Source organism: Girardinichthys multiradiatus, chromosome 12 (genome assembly GCF_021462225.1).
Source record: "Girardinichthys multiradiatus isolate DD_20200921_A chromosome 12, DD_fGirMul_XY1, whole genome shotgun sequence".
Lineage (NCBI taxonomy): Eukaryota > Metazoa > Chordata > Actinopteri > Cyprinodontiformes > Goodeidae > Girardinichthys > Girardinichthys multiradiatus.
Window position 1 is genome coordinate 14,588,080 of NC_061805.1, and position 21,376 is coordinate 14,609,455.

The following is a 21,376-nucleotide window of genomic DNA, read 5'->3' on the forward strand; positions in this document are numbered from 1 at the left end:
GTAAGGACGTTAGTTGTATGCGTCAGAAAGGGCGTAGCTATGCCTTAACAGTCAGCCGGGGGTTAACCTGGGTACGATTGATGACGAGGTGAAGTGGGAGAAGGTTTCCTCTTAAACAGAAGGCAACGCGTTTTGGCTTTGGTTCCAATTGCTCTCAATGAGGACTTTTTCTGTTTCAGAAATACAAAAGGGAAATAAAAAAATACGTGTTAGTATGTAAATCTATAGTGTTTTTACAAAACAGAAAGAAAGACATGGTTGAATTAGTCCAAATATACATGGTATCGATCTGGGTACTCTGACTGTTAAGTGTTCATCACAGAGACAGCCTGGGGAAAGAAACAGTCGGCAAAAGTCAGTTTAGTGTGTGGGGCCGTACAAGTCCTGGAAGGAGGGATGGTTAGCCCCGATGATCCCATCTACAGACCCAATTGTTTGTTGTAGTTTGTAGACAGAATAATAACAGTGTAGTAAATGACCAATACTATAAACCATCATACTATAAATTGTGGATATCCTAAATATCATTTTATTTATTATTATGGATGTCTGAAATGATCATTTCTGCTGAAAAGAATTACGTTTAAGCTATCTGAAATGTTGATTGTTGATATACAGATTTCTCTCTACATAACTGAAACGCTCATTTCTACTAAGAACAACGAATTTATGGATGTTTGCTTTAAACACCTCCCCCAGCTAGAAGAGGTAAAAAAAAAAAGAAAAAAAAAAAGCTTACAATAGTGGATACTTGTGGATCCGAGCAGGGGGATCCTGCTGACACGCCTCCTCGGTGCACCGGTTTTCTCACCGGCTTCCAAATGGTGCGCACCCTGCACTGTAGCGGCAGCATCTAGCCATCATGAGCTAATTCGTTTAGTTTCTTTACAGTCAGCTGTAGTTCTCGCTGTTACAGCCGCTTCATGTGGTATTTTACATTACATGCTTTGTTTTTGGAATTGCTGTCTTAACTTTAATGTTTGGGCGTGTGACAAAGCCTCTCTTGTTAGTGGTGACTGTGCTAAATGTGCTAGTGCATCAAAAAGTTATAAACTTCAAGTATGTCCGATGTTGTCATGTTTTCTTAAGCTCTAAAATTGGAGTTTAAACTGTAAGCTGTCCTTCCAACTGCAGCCATGTCCGACAAACACCAGTGTTCATGTTGCTCCCATGCCGTCTCCTCCCCTAGTGTTCATCAGACTCTGGATGAAATGGATTTTGAAAGAGGTTTGCATTCATCTGTCTGACTTGTGGTGTTACGCCTATTGTGTATTTATGGTGTCCTAACAGAAATAGTCATTTTCACAACTAAAACCATTCTTACATGTGTTACCCCCTAGCTTGTATTAATAGTTGTAGCCAGCCAGGCACAGAGCTGTTTTGTGTCGCCCCTCTCTGCAGGTATGTGGTCAGCTGCGTTGGATGGAGACCTGCAGAGAGTAAAGCTCCTTGTTCAGAAGGGGACTGACCCAAACATGAAAGATTCAGCCGGGTACACGGCTCTGGTGAGCTTGTTTGGAAGATCTTTTACTGTTGGTTAAATGGAAATTATGCGATTCCACATAAAGATGACATGAACTGCTTTGAGGACAGGAAGGGATGAATTAGTGGACCTAAAAAAATTAGCCAATGTTTAAATACCACCTTTACAAAAGGTTTTTAAGACTTTTATTCATAAAATACATTTGATTTATTTATATTCAGTGTTATTTTTGTCCAGCCTCCCACTCACCCTACTACTTATCATACTTAATTATCTTATTATTTTAAATTAAAACTGGTTGATTGGAGGCGACTGTGGTTCAGTGGGAAGAGTTGTCGTCCTGCAATCCGATAGTTGTGGGTTTGATTCCAGCTTCCTCCTACCACGTGTTGATCCGTGTATCGGTGTATCAATGTGTGTGTGTGTGAGTGCGATTGGGTGAATGTGGCTCTAGAGTAAAGCACTTTCAATGGTCGGTATGACTGGAAAGGTGCTGTATAAGTTCAGTCCATTTACCGTTTAATTTCATTCCATTCCATCTTCTTTAGGAAGTGTCCTAAGACTTGGTTGGTTCTAAAACACATATGAACTTATCGCTGGTTTAGGTGCTTTGTTTACCTTTGTTGTGTGTGTTTTTATATAATGCCCTTAATCCAGTTGGTTCACTTTAACCTTTGGATACTAAATAGTTTTATAGGCATGACACTATTCTTTGTGAATCACCAGGCTTACAGTGTCTCACTGACTTGTGCCTGATCCAATATACACGAATAAATGAATTTGTTTTGTCCTAATTTCTCTGCTTTGCCGTAGCACTATGGTTGCCGTAGTGGTCATCTCACTGTGGCCACGTTTCTCCTCGAAAACGGTGCGTGTCCATCACCTCAGACACCAGGCGGGGCCACCCCACTTCATCGAGCAGCTTACTGCGGTCATCTGGATGTGGTTAGGCTACTTCTGCAGCACGGTGCAGATCCTATGCTCTGTGATGATGATGGTGCAAATCCTTTACATAAGGTACACGATTACTCACTTTTTCACAAAAACAGTTGCATGACATTTTATCAATGGCTGTGATCACTTCTCTGCTTGATGTTTGAGCAGGCTGCAGAACAGGACCATGCAGAAGTGTGCCAGCTGCTAAAAGACTGCTGTCCAGCAGTCTGCAGCCAGGCAAACAAGAAGCTACAGTTACCCCACCAGCTGGCACAGCAGGGAGATCTGCAGGAGCTCCTTAAAGCACCCTGGTCATGATGGATTGAGATGCTGAGATCATAAAAATGTACCAAGATGAAAACTTTACATGGTGAGGACTGCTTGAGTCTGGAAGTTCTGACAGAACCATAGTGAACATGGCACAACTTTTAAACCTCAAACTACAAGCACTGTTTGGTTTTTTTTATTTTTTTTATTTTACTTCTCAAGCTGTAAAAATTAATAACATTTCAGAACTAGTAATTTTTCTGCATTAGCTTGGTTCCGCTTCTACTGCAAGCAACAACAAAAAAAAAAGAAGCTTTCTGGAACATTAAAGATTTGTGTCAAAAACTACGGTAAACCCAGACAATTACACAAACAAAAGTGGATCAACATTGATAAATCCAGTTGGGCTGTCCTCCTGGTTCTCGTCCTGTGTCTCGCTGAGTTCATCACTCTCCGATTCTCTTCTGAGTCAACATCAGCTAACAAACAGATGGTGTGACCACAGGAGGAAGGAAAACAAGTTGCCTCATAATAGATAAAAGTACCTACCTGTGGATGATAAAAGTCCTTCTTGTACTATCAAGATGATTCTGGACAACAAGCGTGAATGAATGTATAGAGATCTTTGATGTTCATATCTTATGTGTTGTCAATAAAGAAATATCTTCTTTGCACATGGAGCCATTAAGTGTAGAATTATGAATGATCACAAAATGTAGCACAGAGGCATTATGTTTGCTAAAATGAAACAACAATAAAATTATGGAACAGGTACATCATTGAATCGGAGAAACTTCCTTAAAGAAACACTCCATGCCAGATCCTGTTCACACCTGGCTTTAGCCTCCATCCTGTTGCATCCGAAAACAACCGTACATACAGGTGGAACAGTTTACCTTCAGAAGTAGTGTCTCCATCAGCTCAGCAGTCTGAGCACAGCCCATCGTAGAAGGATCCCCCACCAGTCAGTGTGACTCGCCTCAATCAGCAGCGTTTAATACCACGTGTAAACAGTCTGATTTTATCTGTTATGCTCTATTTTTTTTGTTTGATTTGCTTTTCATAAGCACCATCATTTCATAAGGTATTTGGTATTTAAAAAAATTATTTTTCTAACTTTAGAAATACTTATAATAAAATTTGATCTATTTATTATTGTCTATTTTAATATAATGTGTGAATTTAATAAAACGTATTTGGTTGATTAAATCAGCAAGGACGGATGTTAATGCCATGTCTGAACAGTTTTGCAGAGTAGTCCGAAGTCCACTTTGTGTGCCACCTCAGCAAACCCATTGCAGCAGTAATGGTCGATTACTTTGATCATTTCTCCTATAACACAGTAACATGTTGCTTGGACCGTACTGGTAGACAACTGTATGTTGATTTGGCTGTCCAGGATGTGGGTAGGTGGTTCTAGTTTTCATCTTAATCTCAAACAGTAGGGGGAGCAATTGTCTAATGGAAGATAGTTTGTAAAGCTGCCATGTGAATTTGATGGCAGCTACAGTGAACTTGTTTAGTCTTTCCATCACACTCCTGAAAAACTTACCATGAGTGGAGCAGCTACAGCTATAACAGTAAGATAAAAAGACACCGGTCTTCAGACATATTGTTTCTACATGCTTTTGTTCTGATTCAAAGGATTTATTGATTCTTAAGTAATTTAGTAGCATCTTCTGACTTTATGCACAACATGAGCAAAGTATATTTCTTGCATGCTAAATATGTAACACATGCATGTACAGGAGGCAGATACCCCTCACCCTTCCTCTGGATGAGCAGAGCTTGAAAGCTGTCCTGTTTTCCTGTAGCCCACGCGGATCGGAACCCACGGCATAAACTTCTTGCTCCATCCTGATGCACTTTCATTGGGTCCGCTGGTGGGTGGTGTTTCCAAACTACCTTCAAACCACATCCATGCTGTGACTGGAGGGGTGCCAGGCCACATCTGGAGCTCATTGCTGCTGACGCCACACAGCACACAGAGTGGGCTGGGGTGAGAGGGTGTATTTCAGCTCATTGGATCTTTGCCTGGAGAGCTGTTTATGCTCTGTGATAATTTCCTTTTTTCCACACAGTCGAGGAGCTGGAACCGGTCTCACTCCTTCTGAATTTCAAGTGGCAGTGAAGGCAGGAGTTTTTCTTGGTCTTTTTGTCAATCAGATTCCTCTCAATGGCACAAAAACAAGAAGTCATAAGCTTTCTCAAAGGAGCAACTGCTTTATATGACACCCTGACTAACAGGCCAGCCCATAGCATCCTCTAAGTGTCCCGTCGGCAAATTCGGTGAAACATGATCAAAGGTGATGTTTTAGATTTGTGAGCAGTGAGGTAATGAAAACCCGCTGCAGGAATGTCAAAAGACCTCAGTTGTTATTGATAATTTTTCCCAACCTGGTTTGAATTTGAGGTCTGCTTTACTCTTTCATGTCAAAAAAAGATGTTTTTTCTTTCTTTGAAAAAGGTGTACCTGGATGAGATGGCTTTTGGGAGTTTTCACTTAATGTGAAGTCTTGGACAGGATTCCAGAAGTTTGAGGAATTTGGACGGCTGCTCTATTTAGCGAGCTTTATTTGGAAAGCAATGAAACTTCCTGGGCCTGGAACCCACTTCCACCATAATGAGTCCAAGTTAAACCAGCCCTGGATGTTATTCTCTTCTGAAATAGAAGGTGGTCGGTGTGCCAAGGTTGCATGAAGGGATTCTTAGTCTGTGCTTGGAACCTTATTCTATATGGTATGTTTGTGTGAACAAATAATGAGAATGGTGTGTCCTTGCTGTGGCCCTCTGCAGGCTCAGAAATGTCTTTAGGCTGTAAAGGGTAGATTTTGGGTCTAACAAGAAAAAATATAAATCACCACAAAAATAAATATTGTGTTGTTTTATTTTTGTTTTAAAGCATTTTTACACGTTTTACATGCGAATCTATCTATCCAACTATCCTTTCCAGACTTAAACTTGAATCATGCTCATTCCATTTTAAGCCAAATTAAATTAGAAATAAAAAAAACTCCACCATACATTTATAACAGCTGTTAGGCTTTAGATTTGGAAACTGCAAAAACCACACAGTGGAAGGAAGAATGAACGGTTGAAAGGAAAGATGGATGGGAAATTGAATGGACGGACAGACGGATGGATGGATGGTTTGATACAATTTTTAGACAAAAGAAAAAAGAATGAAATATATATATTTTTAAATATCCAGCCATTGTTAATATTGGAATATATTTTATTCCATGCTTACCCAGAACCATGCGTTGCGGTTGTACTTAAATTTAGGTTTTCACAGATGAAAGGGTCAGCTTGTCCTTATCTCTGTGTCCACCTAGACAAAAGCTTCCCAGCTGCCCTGGCAGAGCCGGGCCCATCAGAGCAGTCTCGAAGTAATCAGATAAATGGCTGGCAGAAGGACACGCACAGAGACATGGAGTACCATACTCAGGATTGGGGAACAGCCTCACATTTTGCATCCTGCTGTGGGTGACGGGGTAATCATATATATGGGAGCTGATCTTCAGAGTTGCCGCATAATTCAATTTGTTCCTGCTCCCACTTCAAAAGAAGCATCTTGTCTGCTGGTTGATGTGATGTTGCAGATCTTATGCGCCTACTTTCCAGGTCAGTGGGTGATGAGATCCATGAGTCCAGAGGCAGAAGCAAAGTAATCAGCTTTTCCAGGCAGACAGCTCTGTGATTATGGGAAATGTCAAAGTTATCATGTGATTCAGGCAAACACAAACAGAATCAACTGATGCGTGTGTGTTAGCTTCACATTTTATTCTCCAAAGCAGCTTCTTTAATGCATACTATGGAAGCCATGTCTTAAACTAAAATGTAATTCACACATCTGGTTGATGTCAAAACATGGCAGACATCACCCATGATTGAGAACAAGTTCCTGGGTGCAATTATGTACCGTTTACGTGCTACGTGGGTAAATCTTAGAGGGGGAAGATTATTTTCCCAGATATGTTTTCTTTCTTGGCGCCCTGGAATGGATGGCTAAGTTTCTATTTTATTGATTATGGAGATGTAATCTTCTCAAAAGCTTTGCCAGAGAAACAACATAAGCTGTTCCATATGAGTTAAACAGCAATTGATGGAGGTTTTGGAGTCAGATATCTGGGGCCATTCATGGCTGATTGTTGTTAGAAATCACACCATAATTTATCACCCACCTACTCTCCACAGAAATTTTCCAAATCGACCATATACCCCTTGTTGTGTTCTCTAAAGCTTTCCAGCCTGTTGTTTACTTTGGCAAGTTTGTCTGCTGTTTCTTGTAAAGAAAATAACACCTAATGTCTGCTTTTACCTATGCTTGTCTTAATTTAACCTATGCAGCCAGTTTCTGTGTTTTTCCTACTATCTATTAACATTAAATCTGACAAAAATCTGACAAAAGTTTTCTGGTTTTAGTACAGTTAGGATTACCGACATTGTTTCTATTTGCTAAATGCCATAATAATGAGAGAAGGAATGTGTTATTACTTTGTTCAAAGTAAGAGAATTGTGGATTTGCACAGGTCTTGTTCATTTTTGGGTACAATTTCAAGACCCCTGAATGAACGATGATCTGTTCAAAACAATTATTTGCAACCAGACAGTAAATGGTAAATGGCCTGCACTTGTATAACACTTTATCAGGTCCAAGTACCCCAAAGCGCTTTATACCACAATCAGTCATCCACCAATTCATACACACATTCACACACTGACAGTGGTGAGCTACATTGTAGCCACAGCTGCCCTGGGGCAGACTGACAGAAGTGGGGCCGCCATACAATCCTCTGACCACCATAAGCAGGCAAGGTGGATGAAGTGTTTTGCCCAAGGACAGAATGACACAAAGAGAGACAGAGCAGGGTTCAAACCGGCAACCAGACGAACCCCTACCACCATCGCCACGGTTGCCCCCAGACACCAAGGTAACACCAGCAATCATAGTCCTCAGGAACGAGACACTTTCTGTGTCCCAGACATAAATGTGTTTGAACAGCAAGACAATGCCATTACTTAGAGTGAAATGATTCCTGTGCCAACATGGACTCATTTCAAGCCATTCAGCGAGGAAGAAGCCATAACTCCAAAACCAACATAAAAAGGCAGGATAAAGTTGGCAAATGCCCGTAAAGGCAAAGACCTTAACTTTTGAAGTCCTTCACTCTGACGACTCTAAAACTGAAGTGTTTGGTCAAGATGACCATTGCTACATTTGTAGGAAAAAGGAGGAAGCTAGCAGAACTGAGAACACCCTCCTAACTGTGAAGTACAAGGGGTAAGAACATCATGTTGTGTAGGTGTTTTGCTGCCGGAGGGACTAGTCCATTTCACAAATTAGATGGCATCATAAGAAAGTAACAAAATGTGGAAATATTAAAGCAACATCTTACAACATCAGCCAAGAACTTGAACGTTAGTTGGAAATGGGTCTTCCAAATGGACAATAGCACTAAGCATATACCGTCAAATTACTTACAAAGTGGCCTGAGGGCAACAAAATCAATATTTAGGCCCGAGCAGGAAAACTGCAAGGGCCTATTGTAATCGCTCGAATTCTTCTTATTATTATTCCGTTGCCTCTTTGCGGGGCAATATGGGGACTTTGCCATACCCCAAAACTCACCAAACTTCACCCAAAATTGTCCCCCGCGTGAAATTCTTGATCCTTAATGTCGTCATCAGTGGGCGTGGTCAAACCACTTAGCCACGCCCCCAAATGTGAGACAGCCCAAACCGTAAGTCGTAGAGATCTGAAATTCGGCACAATGCTAGAACTCCTCAAAACAAGAAAAAAAGTCTCTTGGGGGTATGCCCTAAAATGCACAGGAAGTCGGCCATTTTGGGTCAAAGGCCGATTTATGCCCGTTTTTCACTTTTACTCACCTCGAACTTAAACGAACTCCTCCTAGGGATTTTGAGCTATCGGCTTCATATTTGGTCAATATGGAGTTAAGGCATGGGGGATTAAAAGTTATCAAAATCGTGAGTTTTTTGCCATATTTAGGGGGCGTGGCCAGGGCATGAACTTGGCGTTCGCTCCGAAAGTGAAAAATTGCAATAACTTTCCCCAAAAAAATTCCAAATCACACCAAAGTTGGCATGAAGGAGGACATTCGGGTTCCCGACAATCCTATGGGGTCGTATGCTGACATCATCAAAGCCACGCCCCCTCAGAACAGGAAGTCACTTTTTTCACTTGGAAAGGTGCCTCTCTGACCCTCACGACCCAATGAACTTCAAAGTGTGTCAGAAGAGAGATAACTACTGGGTCAAACTTCGTTTGAACCACAATGACTTTTCATAAAAGGGCGTGGCCATGGCGGCGCCGCAAATTCAGACGTCACGCCATGGCCATACGTTTGCCTCTAATTTCCACAAAGATCATCTGATCTGCAAAAGATCATCTGATCTGCACCACATTCAAAGTGATTGAACCTTGTCTAGTCCCCAACAGAGATCTGATGACATATTTGGTGGGCGTTGCCTAATTACTCCACAGCGCCCCCTAGAAAACTTAAACAAATCAGCCCCAAGCCATGCGTTTACCGAGGATTTTGAAATTTGGTACACAAATGTAACTTCTCAGGATCTACAAAAAAATCTATTGGAGCATTGGTCCAAACCCAACAGGAAGTCAGCCATTTTGGATTGAAGTTGCCATTTTGACCCTCTTTTGGGCGTTTTTAGCCCGCATATCTGAGCGAACTCCTCCTACAGCTTTTGATTTAGAGACTTGAAAATCACTCAGTATACTCTTAAGGCATTGGGGATTAAAAGTTATCAAAAGCTTTTTGATACATGACAGCGTGTGGGCGTGGCCAAGCCTCAAAATATGACTTCTCGCCATAAAACACTAAATTTATATAGCTCCTACAAGGAAAGTCACAGAAAAATGAAACCTTCTGGGATTGATCTGCCTCTAGGCCTCAACAATATTCACTGATCACATGCTGACATCATCGAAGCCCCGCCCCCTGAGAACAGGAAGTATCACGTTTTCCTTTACAGACTTAATGTTTGATGTTCTTCACCTAATCAATGTGAAACTGTCCCAAGTAACAGATAACATGATGCTCTTAGACAGTCGACAGTACTTACTGCTTTAGCTGGAGGGTGTGAATATGATGCCGTGGCGAATTCTGATGTCACACCACGGCCATACGTTTGGCTCTAAATTACACATGCATGGTCCGATTCACTCCAAACTCAATATTCTTGATCTTTGTCAGCCCCCCAAACAGCTCTACTGGATTACATTTAAATTTGGATCAATAGCGCCCCCTAGGACACTTCAAGGGCTATATCTCCCTCATTCATCATCGGATCCACTTGAAATGTAGTATACATGATCATGAGTTAATAATGGACATTTTGACACAGTCAATTGATGATGTTGTTTTTGCCCCGCCCACAAACAAACAAGTGAGTGCAGCTCCCTTCTGGAAGGTCCGATTTACTCGAAATTTTGAATGCTTTTTGCCAGACCGAAACTCTGCAGGACCGAAGATCATATGATATGTTGCTCACAGTACCACTTAGTGACGACGTGAAGCAGTGTCATCGTCAGTGGCATGTATGAGGTGATGCCAGGCTCCTGCGGTCGCTCAACAGCCCGAGTTGCGCTGAGGGGTGCCAGGGCCTTCAAAGCTGCTTGCAGGTTTCTAGTTTGGGTTGTAATTAGAAAGCCCTGGTCGCAGTTATATGAAAGATTGTGGGCAAAGCTTGAGAGGGTTGTGTGACCAAAACAGCTTACAAAAGCTGATTAAGTTACACCAGTTCTGTCAGGGGGAATGGGCTGAAATCCCACTTTTGTGGGAAGAACGTGAAAAATAGCCAAAACGTTTGACGTTAAAAGCTGCTACCAGTTACTATAGAAATGTATACAAACGTCTGACTCTAAAATTTTTCCCAATCTTTGATCTTTAATAAAACGTTAGAAAAATGTTGTATTTAGGGAATGCTTAAATGAGTTTGTGTTTTATAACTTTCACTACCACAGTCTTTCTTACTGAATGCAAAGGTACACGTCTATGAGCAAACTCAACGGTTTGGATATTCACACTGAAAAAAACCACTAGAGACAGCACTATCTAAACTTTATGGAAGTTTTAATATGTCTTTCATTTAAAAAGATCATATTTACAGTTAGTATCTAAAAACCCTTGCATTTAGTTCAGGTTAGCTTTTGTCCTAAAAAGAGCAGCTCTTTCAGTCTGGCCTTGATGCAGGGGCTTTTACCTATGCTTGTCTTAATTTAACCTATGCAGCCCGTTGTTATAAATAATCTGAAAGGTTTGGCCTGCAAATTTTTTATTCAGCTCCCCTGAGTCAGTACTTTGTCAAACCACTTTTTGCAGCAATTACAACTGCACTTATCTTGAGGTATGCCCATATTAGCTTTGCACATCCACTGTATGTTTGTCCATTGGTCTTTGAAAAATCTTTTGCTCTGTCAGATTGAATGGAGGGTGTCTGTGAACATTATATTTTAAATCTAGCCACATATTCTCAATTTTAGTTTAGGTCTGAGCTTTGACTAGACCATTCTAAAACATTAGTTTTCTTTAAGCTAAACCATTCCATCATAACTCTGGCTGTATATTTGTGGTTGTTGTCCTGTTCGTAGTTGAAAGTCTGCCCTGTTTTGGAGTTTAGCTACATCAATATTCCCATCCGATTAGCTTCCCTTTCCTTGCTGAAGAAAAGCATCCCCACAACATGATGCTACCACGACCATCAGATTGATGATAAACGGTTGTTTTTCTGCAACTGACAGAATCAGAATTATAATCCCTTTATTGTCATCGTACAAAAAAGCAAACGAAAACAAAATTGAAAAATAGCAGCTCTCGAAAACAGTACAAGAGAGAAAATTGGTGCAGTTCAAACAAGTATATATAGAGTTGTATGCACATACATATACATATATACACACACACACACATATATACATGTATTGTTATATATATATATATATATATCAGTCAGTCATTTTCTGCCGCTTATTCCATAGTGGGTCACGGGGGAGCTGGTGCCTATCTCCAGCAGACTATGGGCAAGAGGCGGGGTACACCCTAGACAGGTCACCAGTCCATCGCAGGGCAACACACAAACAACCATGCACACACTCATTCATACACCTAAGGGCAATTCAGAGTGACCAATTAACCTAACAGGCATGTTTTTGGACTGTGGGAGGAAGCTGGTGAGAACCCACGCATGCACGGGGAGAACATGCAAACTCCATGCAGAAAGACCCCAGGCCGGGAATCGAACCCAGAACCTTCTTGCTGCAAGGCAACAGTGCTACCAACTGTGCTTTTGGGTACAAGCTGTGTTTTACATTAGGCTAGTGTTTATATTTGGTCTCATCTGACTAGAGTACATTCCTAAGATTCTCCAGCCTGCACTGTTAGTTATCATGGGTTCTTCCCCACTATTGTTTCTTTGATAAGATGAATACTGAAGGCAATGGTTTAAGCACCACTTTTCAGATCTTTTTTTTTTTTTTTATCTTGAAGACCACATATCATTTCCTTACACTCCACTGCTTTGTGTGGCTGTGTCATAAAATCCCAATACATTCTATTGTAGGATAAATTTGAAAGTTAACCATTTATAGCAGTATAGTAGCTAAACAGTTACATTATTCGGCCTGATTAATACATAATCAGGCCGTTCTCCCAATCTTTGAAAGACGAAGGCACACCTCATATTATAATATTCCACTGAGAGCGTAAAAGTTGATATTCCCAAATTTGCTGTGTGACTGACCATTTGCTTATATGTAATTGAGTCAGATTTTTTAAAATGTCTTTTGTGTAAATATAACCCATTACATGGGCCTGCATTATATTATGTGTTTATGTATTTTTTGTTTTATTACATGAACATGTTTGATGTTGGTAATTGAGTAATAACATAAAATTAAAGCATAAAAATAAAATGATTTATAGAACATTTATAATTCACAAATAAATCACTTGCATTGAAGCCTGCAGATAGATTTTCTCTTGCTTACAGACCTCTGTGAGTTAAGCTGAAGGGCAGAGGTGATCATCAGTCACACCTAAAGCAGAGGAGCGGACACCTCATTCGTTAGGAAGTCCTCAACAATAGCAAACAGCAAAATGGTCACAATGGTGGCGACAATCCTTCCATTCAGCCTGACCCACTATAGGCAATGCAACACCGAGCTGCACGTGTAATGAACAAGATGGGTACGCTGATGAACTAAGACTCATAGAGACACGCCGTGCCTCTGTCAGCAGGTGCCCAGCACACACTGGTCCATTCAGATGCGCATTCCTGTCTCTCTGCTCGCCGCCCAGCAGGTTCCTCCCAGACAGGGGCTGACACACACAAAGGGTCTTCAATCTGCCTCAGACAACAGCCAGCATAAAGGCCTGAAAAGCCACAACAGCATAATGTCAAAGAGCCAGCTGGGGGTGGTGAGCAGTGCTTTGGGGGGCCCCAATGTAGAACAGGGGGCTCTGCTGATGGATGGATGAGGGCTGGACACAGCCAGCGCAGTGGAAGGCCCGACTGAGGTTTTTTGTGTACAAAGGAGGATATTTGTACTTGCTCAGTAACAATGGAATGCAAACACAAAAAAGGAAGGACAATCAAACACCACATTGGGTCGACGAAGAAACTGCAAGGGAAATCGTCATGCAAAGTGATATTGTTCACTCTGAGGATTGCATGACTGTGTTTGTTCTTATGCTGATGTGTGGCCTAGCCTGCCTTCAGTTTGCTTTTTGCATAAAGTATTTCTGGCTTTAACAGTGTCCGGCACATTTCCTTACGCTGAAAGGAAAGCAGGAGACATCAGAAATGTCCAACTCATTTTGGAGCCTTTGTAAACTGCTTCTAAGCAAAAGGGTTAACTGACTTAACAGCCCTTATTGTCTGGTCTTATATCTGAGAAGGATTCTTTTACATTATCTCTTCCTTTGTAGATGTACTGTGACTGTTTTAGCATCTCAGGGGAAAAACTTCAGTGTGTAATTATTAACAATAAAATAAACTTTATGCAGTTGGTTTATAGCCTTTTTGTCTCTTCTTGTCAGTAAGCAATACCAATGCTGTCTGTCTCTTGAGATACCATGGCATGTGCACATCGCAGAGATAGGTTAATGATTAATATGGCTTTTTTCAATTTGCTCCACTTATTACAGCATTGCTTTTATTTTGTAATGGGGGGTAATGCAATCTGTGTTTATGTCAAGCACTGTGTAACATATTATAACGTCTGATTTAATATTTAAAAATGAAATAGACAGAAAAAAAAAGTTATCCACTGATGTTATCCACAGCAGGTAGAAGCCAGAACGTTTTCTCAATTAAGAGTAGTGATACTTCATAATAGCCGTGTGGGAAAAAAAACATGGAAAGAGTACGGAGTTGCAGAGATTCGCAGCTCAAGTGGAAACATGCACACAATAAATCTGGCGTTTATGGAAGAGTAGCAAAAAACACCAACTGTTGAAAGAGAGCCATAAGATGTTCAGGCAAAAGCTTCCCTCAAGGCATGTTGGGGGCACAGCAAACAGGAGCTCTGATCAAATGAAACCAAAACTGAACTTTTTGGCCGACATGCAGAATGCTTTATGTGGTGTAAAAGTAACAACGTCTCCCTGAACATATCTCCATGGTGAAACATGGTGGTAGCAGCATAACGCTTTGTGGATTTCTTTATCAGTGACAAGGAAGCTGGCCAGATTAGTTGGGACGATATCTGGAACTCAGTACATGGCAATATTCGAAGAAAGCATGTTAGAACAGGGTCTCGAGGGTTGGTATCCTGCAACGTTTTGGTGATTCTCTTGTTCAACATACTTGAATCAAATTACTGAATTACAGCCTCAGCATGCAGTCATGTTCTACATGCTTGTTATTTGACTCAGGTGTGTGGAGGAAGAGACACATCAAAAAGGTGCAGGACACCAGTTTCATACACTCAAGGATGAGTGTATGAAATTGGGTTTAGGCAGAGGTTCACCTTCCACCAGGACAGCAACCCTAAACACACAACCAGGGCTACAATGGAATGGTTTAAGTCAAAGTTTACTTATGTGTTGGATAGGAGGAATACTTTTGCAAAGTACTTTAAAATATAATGCCTCGTCAATGCAGCAAACAAAATTGAAGACTTTTTTTGCTGGTTTTGAGTTGCCTTTTTTGATTTTTTTCTCATCTGTCCTGCACTGATTTCGCCCTGAGCTGTTTTTGAAACATCACTCATCTCCTGCCATCAGTAAAAAAGAATAAGCAACTAAATGCATAAACAATCTCCATATGTTGAAGTTCTGCCAGAGCTTTGATGTGCTGCCTTCATCGTTAACAGATTGGAGCACATCTCAGAGGAATTCTTTGTCTGTGACACAAACACACACAGACATACTAAAAGCAGTTGTCAATAAAAGATCGGAGTCCAAACTGCTGCTGCATCAAAGATGCCCTCAGTCGCGTTTTGTTGCTGAAACTGTCAGATGTGGCTGACGGCTGCACATGCATGTGGAACTCTCACTGTTAGTTGCTCTAATGAACACGCATGGTGTTCTTCTGGTATGTATGCGGTTGTCGGATCCTCGCTCCATCTGGTTATACAGTTAACTGCTCTCTTTGAAGCCTAAACCACTGGGTGCAACCTAAAGACATTGTGACTTTTGGCACCAGTCATTCACTATCTCTGGTATCATAAACAAAAAATATGTTGAGTTTTAAAGTAAAGATGAAAAGTACTCTCTTATATGCAAAAATAATTGCCCCCTTACAGATTTTTTTATTTTTCTATCACACTTGCATGTTTCAGACCATGAAACAAATTGTACTCGTACTCGTACTCGTCGTCTTCCGCTTATCCGGGACTGGGTCGCAAGGGCAGCAGACTCAGCAGAGACGCCCAGACGTCCCTCTCTCCAGACAGCTCCTCCAGTTCCTCCAGGGGGAGCCCAAGGCGTTCCCAGGCCAGCCGAGAGACATAGTCCTTCCAGCGTGTCCTGGGCCGTGTCCTGGGCCTCCTCCCGGTGGGACGTGCCTGGAACACCTCCCGAGGAAGGCGTCCAGGAGGCATCCAGTATAGATGCCCGAGCCACCTCAACTGGCTCCTCTCGATGTGGAGGAGCAGCGACTCTACTCCGAGCCCCTCCCGGATGGCCGAGCTCCTCACCCTATCTCTAAGGGAGTGCCCGGCCACCCTATGGAGGAAGCTCATTTCAGCTGCTTGTATCCGGGATCTCGTTCTTTCGGTCATGACCCAAAGTTCATGGCCATAGGTGAGGGTAGGAACGTAGACCGACCGGTAAATTGAGAGCTTTGCTTTTCGGCTCAGCTCTCTCTTCACCACAATGGACCAGCACAGCGCCCCCATTACTGTGGCAGCCGCACTGATCCGTCTGTCGATCTCCCGCTCCATTCTTCCCTCACTCGTGAACAAGACCCCGAGATACTTAAACTCCTCCACTTGAGGCAGGAACTCCCCTCCAACCTGAAGAGGACAAGCCACCCTTTTCCGGTCGAGTACCATGGCCTCGGACTTGGAGAAGCTGATCCTCATCCCAGCCGCTTCAAACTCGGCTGCGAACCGCCACAGCGCATGCTGTAGGTCTTGGCTAGAGGGGGCCAGCAGGACCACGTCATCCGCAAAAAGAAGAGACAAAATCCACTGGTCCCCAAACCAGACCCCCTCCGGCCCTTGGCTGCATCTAGAAATCCTGTCCATAAAAGTTATGAACAGCACCGGTGACAAAGGGCAGCCCAGCCAGAGTCCAACATGCACCGGGAACAGGTCCGACTTAGTGCCGGCAATGCGGACCAAACTCCTGCTCCGCTCGTACAGGGACCGGATGGCCCCTAATAAAGGGCCCCCGATTCCATACTCCTGGAGCACCCCCACAGGGCATCATGAGGGACACAGTCGAATGCCTTCTCCAGGTCCACAAAACACATGTGAACCGGTTGGGCAAACTCCCACGAACCCTCGAGCACCCTGTAGAGGGTATAGAGCTGGTCCAGTGTTCCACGGCCGGGACGAAAACCACACTGCTCCTCCTGAAGCCGGGGTTCGACTATCGATCGGACTCTCCTCTCCAATACCCTGGCGTAGGCCTTACCAGGGAGGCTGAGGAGTGTGATCCCCCTGTAGTTGGAACACACCCTCCGGTCCCCTTTCTTATGAAGGGGGACCACCACCCCAGTCTGCCAGTCCAGAGGCACTGTCCCCGACCGCCACGCAATGTTGAAGAGGCGTGTCAACCATGACAGCCCTACAACATCCAGAGACTTGAGGCACTCAGGGCGGATCTCATCCAACCCCGAAGCCTTGCCACCGCGGAGCTTTTTAACCACCTCGGTGACTTCAGCCTGGGTGATGAAAGAGTCCAACCCCGAGTCCCCAGCCTCTGTTTCCACCACGGAATGCGTGATGGCAGGATTACTCCTTCCACCGCCCGATAATGTCCTCAGTCGAGGTCAGCAGTCTCCCGCCCCCACTATAAACAGTGTTGGCGAAGCACTGCTTCCCCCTCCTGAGGCGCCGGACGGTTTGCCAGAATCGCTTCGAGGCCAACCGGTAGTCCTTCTCCATGGCCTCACCGAACTCCTCCCAGGCCCGAGTTTTTGCCTCTGCCACAGCCCGGGCCGCAGCACGCTTGGCCTCACGGTACCCGTCAGCCGCCTCAGGAGTCCCACAAGCCAACCACAGCCGATAGGACTCCTTCTTCAGCTTGACAGCATCCCTTACTGCCGGTGTCCACTGCCGGGTTCTGGGATTGCCCCCGCGACAGGCACTGCAGACCTTACGGCCGCAGCTACGGGCAGCAGCATCGACAATAGATGCGGAGAACATGGTCCACTCGGACTCTATGTCTCCAACATCCCCCGGGATCTGGTCAAAGCTCTCCCGGAGGTGGGAGTTGAATACATCCCTGGCCGAGGGCTCCGCCAGGCGTTCCCAGCAGACCCTCACTATGCGCTTGGGCCTGCCAAGTCTGTCCGGCTTTCTCCTCCTCCAGCGGATCCAACTCACCACCAGGTGGTGATCAGTGGACAGCTCAGCCCCTCTCTTCACCCGAGTGTCCAAAACATGCGGCCGAAGGTCTGATGATACGACAACAAAGTTGATCATCGACCTCCTGCCTAGGGTGTCCTGGTGCCAAGTGCACTGATGGACACCCTTATGTTTGAACATGGTGTTCGTTATGGACAATCCGTGACTAGCACAGAAGTCCAATAACAAAACACCACTCGGATTCAGATCGGGGAGGCCATTCCTCCCGATCACGCCTCTCCAGGTGTCACTGTCGTTCCCCACGTGGGCGTTGAAGTCCCCCAGCAGAATAATGGAGTCCCCGGGAGGGGCACTATCCAGCACCCCCGACAGGGACGCCAAGAAGGCCGGGTACTCTGCACTACCACTCGGCCCATAGGCTGAAATGATAGTCAGAGACCTCTCCCCAACCCGAAGGCGCAGGGATACGACCCTCTCATCCACTGGGGTAAACCCCAACACGAGACGGCTGAGCTGGGGGGCAACAAGCAAACCCACACCAGCACGACGCCTCTCCCCGTGGGCCACTCCAGAGTAGAAGAGAGTCTAGCCCCTCTCGAGGAGATGGGTTCCAGAGCCCACGCTGTGCGTGGAGGCGAGCCCGACTATTTCTAGTCGATATCTTTCGACCTCCCGCACAAGCTCAGGCTCCTTCCCCCCCAGCGAGGTGACATTCCACGTCCCTAGAGCCAAGTGAGGCCTGTCATTCTTTAGATGTTCTTCTGGGGTTCATTTGTGACCTTTTGGATGACCCATCAAGGTTTTCTTGGAGTAATTTTGGTAGTTCAGCCACCCTTTGGTTCACCAGTGTTCCATGTTTTCTCCATTTGTAGATAATAGCTCTCACTGTGGTTCACCAGAGCCCCAAAGCCTTAGAAATAACTTTATAATCTTCTCCAGACTGATAGATGTGAAGCACTTTGTTTCTCATCTGTTCTTGAATGAGTTTTGAAAAGGCATGAAGGGTTGTATTTGAGATCATTTAGTCTACTAATGTCAGACAGGTGCTATTTAAGTGATTTCCACAGGTGTTGCAGCAATCGGTCTTGAGTATGGCAAGGGAAATTGGACTCAACCATCTTTTAGTTATTCAAATCATCATTTGAAAACTGCCTTTTCTGTTTAGTTTGGTTATTTTATGTGATATTAAAATTAGTTTGATGATGCAAAAGATTTTGTCATAACAAAGTAAAACCAAAACACCGGATTTCTGTTGGGTTTAGCTCTGTGGACTAATATGACATTAGAAGACAGTTAAACAAATAATGTCTGGGGCATTTTGGCCAAATGTTTTGGAGATCCTGATGAAAGACCTAAAATAACCCATTTTCAGTTTTCTTTCAGTCCGCCAGACCCTGATGTAAATGTCCTTCCATTTTAGTGTTAATGAAACCACTCAAACAAGGTTCCGGGACATTCAGAAGAGAAACATCACATCATAGGTCCTTCACCATACCTTAATAAAAACTTCCTTTTCCACAACTCTGTCCTGTTGTGTGTCTGGCTCATTAAGATAACCACACATCTGCCTCATTGGAAGGGCATGTTCTCTTGTCTTTACCATATTGAAGACTGGCTTAAAGAAATGGGCCTCTGTGTCCCATCATATTTATAAACCAGGGAAACAATTTATACAGTAGGTTACTAATTAAACTTACTCTGATATTTATTTTTATAGAAAGTTAAAGTGAGATTTTGCTATTGCAATAAAAATCTATTTATGGAAAGCCTTTCACACATTGTTTCCAGAGGTGCCAATAAGTATGGGCGGTGCTGTACATGAAACATTAGTTTATTGCGCAATTAATCTCCTTTTTGTAAAATTTTCTCAAGCTTCGCCTGTTTTTATTAGTTCTTTTCTGGTTTATTTCATGGTTTTGAGTGTAGGAGTGAATGACGATGTGATAGAAATGCTGAGCTGACTGCAAAAGTCTGGAAAGACCTCTTCTTTTTAATCTCTTTTTTTCTTGAACTGGTTCTGATTACTTGGCTTTTGTGCTGTCCATTATTTCAAGCAGCCCTCTCTGGAGCAACTAAGACTGGGCAAAGACTAAAACAACTGTTACACATATGGATCAGTGCTCCCCAACTCCTATAAACAGACTTTGATGAGTGAAAATGACTGGAGTCTCCCCCTTTAGAAAAGGTGCTGAATATTTTGACCAAACCTCAATGTGGAAATATATAATGCTTCCAGTGAGTCAGGCTTTCTTGTAATCATTTAAAGTAGTTTTGATTATTAGTTCTCTGTCATGCTTTCTAAAAGCATTTCAGGGTTTTGCTTTGGACATTTATTCACTCCATACATAGACACTTCATAGACATTAAACATCAGAAGAAGCTAGTGTTGTTACTATATACAGTTAAGTTCACTCATACCCCTGGAAGATTTGGATTTGAAACAATTTTTATTCTACCAATAATCTGTTTTTTGTGATTGGAAATCTTATTGTGACAAAAATACTCTGCTTTTATTTCCATTTGCATTAAATTTGCCATGTTCAGCATTTGTTGCTGTTATGTTCAACACTATAACAGCAACAAAATTTATATATTTGTTGACCAGATTTTTGCATGTCTCTACTGCTACCTTTGACTATTCATCTTTTGATATAAAATGTTAATATTTTGGCAGTTACCCATTTCTTCACCACTTTAGAAGTGGGTCTTTGTCATGCTGAAACACCCAATGTTGCCCAAGTTCCTCTGCAGACTGCCTGATGTTGTTGTTGAGAATTTCGATGTAGTCTTGCTTTTCATATTGCTATCTGAGTTAATTAGGTGGCCTGTCCCATCAACTAAAAACAACCCCACATCCATACTTGACCACGAGGATTGTACTTTTTGGGTTGAATGCTTCTTTTTTATGCCAAATAAATGCTACATCTGTCTGGGCAAATAATTACATTTATTTTTCACCTGAACACAAAACAGAAGTGGTCTTTTCTGTGCCCAGATGAGATTTTGCGTAGGCTAAGTGGGCTTTTGTGTGTCTTACTCAGAGAAGTAGCTTCCTCCTTGGTCTGCATCCATGGAGTCCAACAGCATACAGTGTCTGTTGGAATGTCAGCTTTGAGATGTTGCCACTGGCATGGCTCATATTCATCAGGGTAGTCTTGGTGGGGATCCTTGGATTCGTTTCCACCTTCAGCCTTGCCAGTGCAGGTGTCACTTTTAAATTCTTACCACGTTCTCTGAGATTTTCCACACAGTGGAACATCTTCTTGTCATGTTTGCTGGTTGGTGAATGACCCAAGAGCACACGACAGACTTGTGGAACTGAAAAAACTTCAATAATAAAGTGGAAGAGTAACTCTTGACATAAAGGCAGAAATACAGGCAGTCAAATTAGGAACAGAGTACATAACAGTTTAACAGAAGAATCCGGCACTTAACAATGAGAAATCGGGAGCTTAAATACTGAGGCAGGGGTGGAAGATGACAAAAGAGCCAAATTAACTAATCAGAGGAAATGTTGAGCAGCTGAGGCAGAGTGAAAGCAGGGAAGTTGAGGGAGGGAGACTAATTCACAGCTGAACTGAGACACAAGGAACTACTTGACCAAGGGGAAAAGACAAACACAAACCTAAGGGAATAAACTAGAATACACAGGCAACAGAACATAAGAA

General features: G+C 43.1%; 1 protein-coding gene and 2 long non-coding RNA genes across 4 annotated transcripts in view; 2 read left to right on the forward strand and 1 right to left on the reverse strand.

Moving 5' to 3' along the window:
• Window positions 1–805: 805 nt before the first annotated feature.
• On the forward strand, window positions 806–3,360 carry ankrd39 (ankyrin repeat domain 39). 2 transcript variants are annotated; one of them, XM_047381851.1, is made up of 5 exons: window positions 806–824; window positions 1,135–1,227; window positions 1,402–1,505; window positions 2,297–2,500; window positions 2,588–3,360. In XM_047381851.1, the coding sequence occupies exons 2-5, from the start codon at window positions 1,137–1,139 to the stop codon at window positions 2,735–2,737; spliced, it is 549 nt and encodes a 182-aa protein (XP_047237807.1). In that variant the 5' UTR covers window positions 806–824; window positions 1,135–1,136; the 3' UTR covers window positions 2,738–3,360. The 2 variants fall into 2 exon arrangements, with proteins under 2 accessions (XP_047237807.1, XP_047237806.1); XM_047381850.1 differs by having other exon boundaries at window positions 817–928.
• An 875-nt stretch (window positions 3,361–4,235) lies between these two features.
• Window positions 4,236–5,559, forward strand: LOC124877371. The gene is made up of 2 exons (XR_007040504.1): window positions 4,236–4,266; window positions 4,501–5,559. It is a non-coding gene; the product is annotated as an uncharacterized LOC124877371 (long non-coding RNA).
• LOC124877370 overlaps window positions 5,556–21,376 on the reverse strand; it is a 57,490-nt gene continuing 41,669 nt past the window's right edge. Inside the window, exon 2 of the long non-coding RNA XR_007040503.1 lies at window positions 5,556–6,380. This is a non-coding gene — a long non-coding RNA (uncharacterized LOC124877370). The remainder of the gene's footprint in view (window positions 6,381–21,376) is intronic.